Below are 6,696 nucleotides of genomic sequence, written 5' to 3' on the forward strand. Positions count from 1 at the left end.
ACACACACACACACATACACACACATACACACACACACACACACACACACATACACACACACACACACACGAACGCATGCACGCATGCTCCCATGCACACATACACGCACGCACGCACACACACACACACACACACACACACACACACACACACACACACACACACACCCCAACAAACTAACACACACAAAGCTTAAAGTGACACACACAAACACACGCACACAAACACACACACACACACACGCACACACACACACACACACACACACACACACACACACACACACACACACACACACACACACACACATTACCTCCATATCCAAATCTGCGACCTCCTCTGAAGTTGTCGTTCGATCGTTCAAAATCTATAAAAGCAAAAACAAAAGCAATGAGAATAAGCATTGTACTTACGCACCCCCTTCCTAATTTCTGAAAATAATCCTTGAAATGATATGCAAACATTGATGTGATGTTTGTTCATTTCTCCGCTAGCACACGTGGTTAAGTTAAGGCTCTGTGGTGTTTTTTGCACAGAAAGTTGATGTATTGTTCCGAAAATGTCCTGCAAACTTAATTGCAACCACATTATATCGATTATTCTTGAGAGTATTACCGGAGAGAATACATTGTTGTTTCCATATATTCCTTATTCAAAGGAGTGAAAATCAAGCTTACCGTATCCGTTTCCTCTTCTGAGGTACAGCGTGATATTCATTTAAAGACCCACTACGCCTCACATAAGGTTTACACAACGATGACATCTTTTAATAAAACAGAAATAGTAAGCTCATTAGACACACTGACCATAGCATTCAATAACATTAAATGACACTTACTGACCACTTGAACTGCTGTTGAGCACGCGTAAACCACACACCAGTTCTCGTGGTTTACTCAGCCCCTGAGCCATCGTATGGAAAGCCGTTTGGCTCATAACCATTACACGCGAAATAAAAAATAAATACACGCGTAATAAATGATTAATACGCGTGTAATAAATGATTAATGCGCGTGTAATAATCATTTTTTACCCGTGTAAGAAATGATTAAATACGCGTGTAATAAATATTTCATGCGCGTGTAAGAAATAATTAATACACGCGTAATAATCATTTCTTACACGCGTATGAAATATTTATTACGCGTGTATTTAATCATTATGCTATTCCATAGCATAAGAAAAAAGATAAATTACACGCGCATTAATCATTTATTACACGCGTATTAATCATTTATTACGCGTGTATTTATTTTTTATTACGCGTGTAATGGTTATGAGCCAAACGGCTTTCCATACGAAATGATTAAATACACGCGTAATAAATATTTAATGCGCGTGTAAGAAATATTTAATACACGCGTAATAAATATTTCATGCGCGTGTAAGAAATAATTAATACACGCGTAATAATCATTTCATGCGCGTGTAAAAAATATTTAATACACGCGTAATAAATATTTCATGCGCGTGTAAGAAATAATTAATACACGCGTAATAATCATTTCTTACACGCGTATGAAATATTTATTACACGTGTATTTAATCATTATGCTATTCCATAGCATAAGAAAAAAGATAAATTACACGCGCATTAATCATTTATTACACGCGTATTAATCATTTATTACGCGTGTATTTATTTTTTATTACGCGTGTAATGGTTATGAGCCAAACGGCTTTCCATACCATCGGGGCCCCGGGGCACCCACTTTGTTTCGTACATGATCAATTTAGTGGCAAAAATGCTCGCTTTTTATGGAGGACACCTAGGGTGTTTTCTAGCGGTACGTATTTAAACGAAAGCGTGTTTGTACTGTGTGTAAAAGCCTGACAGAGTCCGTGGCCAGAAACTGATGGTTTAAACCCTTGTCACACTAGGGCTGCGTCCTCACGGCGTTCCCGCGGCGTCCAAGAAAAATGAAGAACGCCGTTCTACGGCGTTCCTACCACTCGCATATATCAGAACGCAGGGCGACGGCGCGGACTTTGTGCATGCTCAAAGTGCGCGCCGTTGCATGGCGTTCTTGGCGACCCTCCCACGCCAAATGAAGATGCCACCGCGTAGCTCCGGCGCTGTAGGAGTCCCTCCTGCGCGCACCTCGGCGTTCTTCATTTTTCTTGGACACCGCGGGAACGCAGTGAGGACGCATCCCCAGTGTGACAGGGGTTTTACGTGAGGCAGAGGGGGGCTTTAAAGGAGCGAAAATCAAGCTTACCGTGTCCGTATCCTCCTCTCCTGCGGAACTGTCCGCTGATGACGACCGGGAGGACGCAGAGAAGAAGAAGAGTGAAGTTCATGTTGATCAGGATAGTGTCTGTAACATCACACGCAGTTTGATTTACTCTGACAAGAGAGGAAGACGATCAATCCCCCTGTCTTCTTTGCCATGATGGCAATTTTCCTTGTTTTTATAAGGACAGTAACATTTTGAGTCTTGAGTCTTGAAGTCTGAGTTTCTTATTCTTATTCTTTCATCTTGTTTCTGTCTGTTTTCTTGCTACTGTCTTTCTTGTATACATCTCTCAGTTCTTACTTTCTTTCATGTATACATCTCTCAGTTCTTACTGTCTTTCTTGTATAAATCTCTCAGTTCTTACCTTCTTTCCTTCTTCCTTTCTCTGTTTTCTTCCATTTTGGAAGTTAATTTTGTAACCAATGACTATCGGCAACGAAATAAAGCATAACCACTGGACGTGTTTTGTCTTAATATCCTTTAATTTAAGAATAAACACACACTTGAAGTTACTGTTTTTGAAGACATCTAAGTCATTAATGCCGCATGTAGAACAACATGGGGGGCCCGGTAGCTCAGTTGGTAGAGCACTGGACTTGTGATCGGAAGGTCGCAGGTTCGAATTCGGGCCGGGACGGACACGGGTCAACTTTATGTGCAGACCCAGAGACGGAAGCCATGTCCCACCCCCGTGTCATCACAATGGCACGTAAAAGACCTTGGTCATTCTGCCATAAGTGCAGGTGGCTGAATACACCTAAACACGCAGACACCTGGGTAGCGCGACACCGGCACCGTTGCTGATAGCTTTCCACTGGGAGGAAGCGACCCGAATTTCCCAGCGATGGGACAATAAAGTAATGAACATGAGAAATGAAATGAAATGATGAAAATGAAACAATTGCATAGAGTTAGGTTATCTTCTCAGCTTCATAAATAAAGGACTGCAAGAAAAACATCCTGCAAAAACCGTCAGGTTTCCGTTAAGAAAACCGTCGTCTAAGCAAACTTGTGTTCGCTGTGAACATAACCTCGTTCATTCTCGTCTGAAATTACAAAAGGATTCAGGCATTCTGCAGAAGTTTGTCAACTGATATACTGACGAACTGTTCAGTAGAAATGTAGGAACATGTTTAAATGACATGATCGACTTGTTGCACAAATTATAGCAGCTTACAAATAAATCATGTAAATAGTACCTGTGTATGACTTCGCGATAAAGTTGTAAGAAAAAATCCCTTGGTTGATGGAAACGACGGCTTCAAATCGGTGTGCTCTCGACAAACACTCGTCCTCTCTGGCCTTTTATATAAACCTTTGTCTCTGTGACGTAGCGCAGTGAATGACGTCATTTTGTTTTGATCCGCCAGAGCAATGTATTCTAGTATCGGGATGGTGATATGATATAAGTGTGATGGAGTAGTTGTTGAGACTCACCTGTTCTCTTTGACAGGCTTCATGTGTCAATGCTCACAAAGAGCGAAGGCGATAGTTTTGCTGGTTTGTTAGTTTCCGTGTCCTCTGTCAAGTATACGTATTGCATGTAGTAGAAGGTTGCCTAATATGGACCATTTTTTGTTTCTTGTTGACAACTATAGTTTGTTTTCTTGCATCGAGGTTTCATTTTGTGTTTGGTAAAACTTCTCTCTTAGGTTAACCGTTAGGCCTAAAAAAAATGAACGAACTTTGATAGACATTCAGCAAAGATTAAAATCAATACAGAAAATGTCACAATTTGCCTATACTAGGAGGCTCGGCGTCTAATAAGGACCAGTGAAGAGGCCTTTACGATTCACTGTACAAAGCCCCCTATACTTCAAAATAACATAATAATATTTAGTGTACAAGTCAGACACAATCAAATATGCTTTAGATTTATCAATTTCGGGTTGATGAGAACATTATTGGAAGCACAACAGAAAACTTAAGAAACTCAAAAACAGGGTGAAAACATAATTATGAAATTATCATTTTTCACGAAAAGAAGACTATTTGCTATATATTTTTTGGGAAAACTCAAGGGCTTAATTGTTATATGTTATTTTTACCAAGTTTCTAATGAATTATTGAAAATAGCCTTTAGCTTTCATTTTCTTCGATTTGTGGAAGTTGGTCCATATTAAGCGACACACACACGTATTTTGATATTTTACTATCATGCTTTGGTTTGCAGTAGAAATTCGGGGTAAACACTGCTAGAATGTAACAAATACAGTCTAAGCTGTCATACATAGCAATTTTTGTGTGATAACAGCTTGGGCGGTGGACAGAAACTAGTCCGTTGTAGGCGTCAAATTTAGAGTGAACGCTGCCAAAAGTGAATAAAAGAAAAAGCCTAACGGTTTTGAGGTTTGTGTTTCTGCAACTTTCTGTGTTTTGACTTGTGCAAGTTATCCAGAGAAGATGAATACAGCGAATGGAATTGTCTTGAGCGCTATAGCACCGTTAGTTTGTCAGAACAGGAGGTGGTCCGTATTAGGCAGTGGTCCATATAAGGCAACCTTCCCCTATTACACCTAACCCGTCGACTTGTTGATGTGTCTTAAATGGGATTCTAATGAATGAAATAACAAAGAAGGAGCACAGGTCGATCGCGTATAGCGAAATTAATACATTTAGTCAATATGTCGACTAATGAATCCGAGCACACTGTATTTTGTTGGCAGTAAGACAGTAGGTTCACCGATTCCTTGCTGTAGATAGGAAAATAACGGTTTTATTACCGTCTATTTCGACCAAAAGAAATGTCAAAGCGACCCCGCGAATTAGACAGAACAGCCGCAATGGAAACTGGATCGCTCCTACCTGATTATGCCTGTCACTCAAAGCATTCTCGTGACCTGGGTAAGCCAATCACTCACCTGACGTGATGAATATCCACAGGTGAAATGCGTTCACACAACAGTTTCACAAGATATACCATGTTGAACATGTGTTTACTTTGATGTTTCTTGTCCAAGAGAGAGCCACGGATTTAGAGACGACCCCACGAAACAAGTAAAGGAATGACGTAAACATGTTTCATCTGAATTGAGTGACGCAATTTTACGTGAATCTTCAGAACTTATACCCCAATTCCACAAAACCGTTCTAGGTCCCGTTCCCGTACCGACAAAGGAACGGTGCGGGCACGGGAGGGATCGGGAGGGAACCGCAATGGAACGTAAATGATCGTTAATGGAACTACTTTGAACGGTAGGGTCGGTATGGACGGTTGAGTTTGGGCTGCATGTTCACAATTTTAGCCGTTCCCCTCCCGATCAGAATGAACGGTAATGGAACCATAACCCATCGGTAACAGAACGCTTGGGTCGTCAAAGGAACTTATAACAACGGTAACGCAACGGTAGCGCTCTCACACACTGAGTTGTCATACCCACATTCCAAACATCTATTCTAGCTTCCGTTCCGAGCCGCCATGGGGACGGCTGCCACTATGGTCAGACGCTGCTCAAAGATGGCAGAAACGGCCGTTTGCGCAGCGTTCCATTGTTGTGGCAGCCGTCCTTGGTCGGTACAGGAACGGGATCTAGAACGGTTGTGTGGAATGGGGGTATTAGACAATGACATTTTAGAGTGAGTGGGTCGGCATTGCAAACGCAGAGGGAGGGTGGTGCCTTGCCATTCTCTAAATTAAGCACCCCCCAACAAAGCTGGCTTTTCGGTATTTTTTGGATTAAGAGTGTATTATCTGACACTAGTGTCATTCTTCAGAATAAGCCACGCTGATATTGTTAATTCCAATGTTTACTTCGTTTTTTGTTTTTTTGCGTGATCAACACAAGGGGTCCCTGTCTGAACGTTCTAACATTTAGAGGATCACCTAGAATCAGTCCTGATTGGTCAACAAGCCAAATGGTGCACAGGAATGGTAATACAAAGCACTGACACATTGTATGACCTCATCACCCCTCTGTTGCAACAACTCCACTGGCTACACTCCTCAAATAGGATCAAATACAAGCTCAACACTCTCACATACAAACGCCTCAACAAGCTCACTCCTACCTATCTCTCTGATTCCCTCTCACTCTATCAACCTTCCCGACCACACAGCTCCTCAATCAATCAATCAATCAATCAATGACGCTTATATCGCGCATATTCCGTGGGTACAGTTCTAGGCGCTCTGCAGTGATGCCGTGTGAGATGAAATTTTATACGGCCAGTAGATTGCAGCCATTTCGGCGCATATTTACCTTTCACGGCCTATTATTCCAAGTCACACGGGTATAGGTAGACAATTATTAACTGTGCCTAAGCAATTTTGCCAGGAAAGACCCTTTTGTCAATCGTGGGATCTTTAACGTGCACACCCAATGTAGTGTACACGGGGGGAGGGTTCGGACACCGAAGAGAGTCTGCACACAAAGTTGACTCTGAAATAAATGTCCGCCGAACCTGGGATCGAACTCACGCTGACAGCGGCCAACTGAATACAAATCCAGCGCGCTACCA

General features: G+C 41.9%; 1 protein-coding gene across 1 annotated transcript in view; it reads right to left on the bottom strand.

Annotated features, from left to right (window-relative positions):
- The window catches only part of LOC138976958 (heterogeneous nuclear ribonucleoproteins A1 homolog), a 14,377-nt gene extending 10,875 nt beyond the window's left edge, over nt 1-3,502 (bottom strand). Inside the window, exons 1-3 of the mRNA XM_070349851.1 lie at nt 3,438-3,502; nt 2,221-2,319; nt 315-368 (exon numbers count right to left, since the gene is read on the bottom strand). Of these exons, the coding sequence (XP_070205952.1) occupies nt 315-368; nt 2,221-2,302 (136 nt within the window). The 5' untranslated portion in view covers nt 2,303-2,319; nt 3,438-3,502. The remainder of the gene's footprint in view (nt 1-314; nt 369-2,220; nt 2,320-3,437) is intronic.
- Nucleotides 3,503-6,696: the final 3,194 nt, after the last annotated feature.

This window comes from Littorina saxatilis, linkage group LG9, assembly GCF_037325665.1.
Source record: "Littorina saxatilis isolate snail1 linkage group LG9, US_GU_Lsax_2.0, whole genome shotgun sequence".
In the NCBI taxonomy this organism is placed as follows: domain Eukaryota; kingdom Metazoa; phylum Mollusca; class Gastropoda; order Littorinimorpha; family Littorinidae; genus Littorina; species Littorina saxatilis.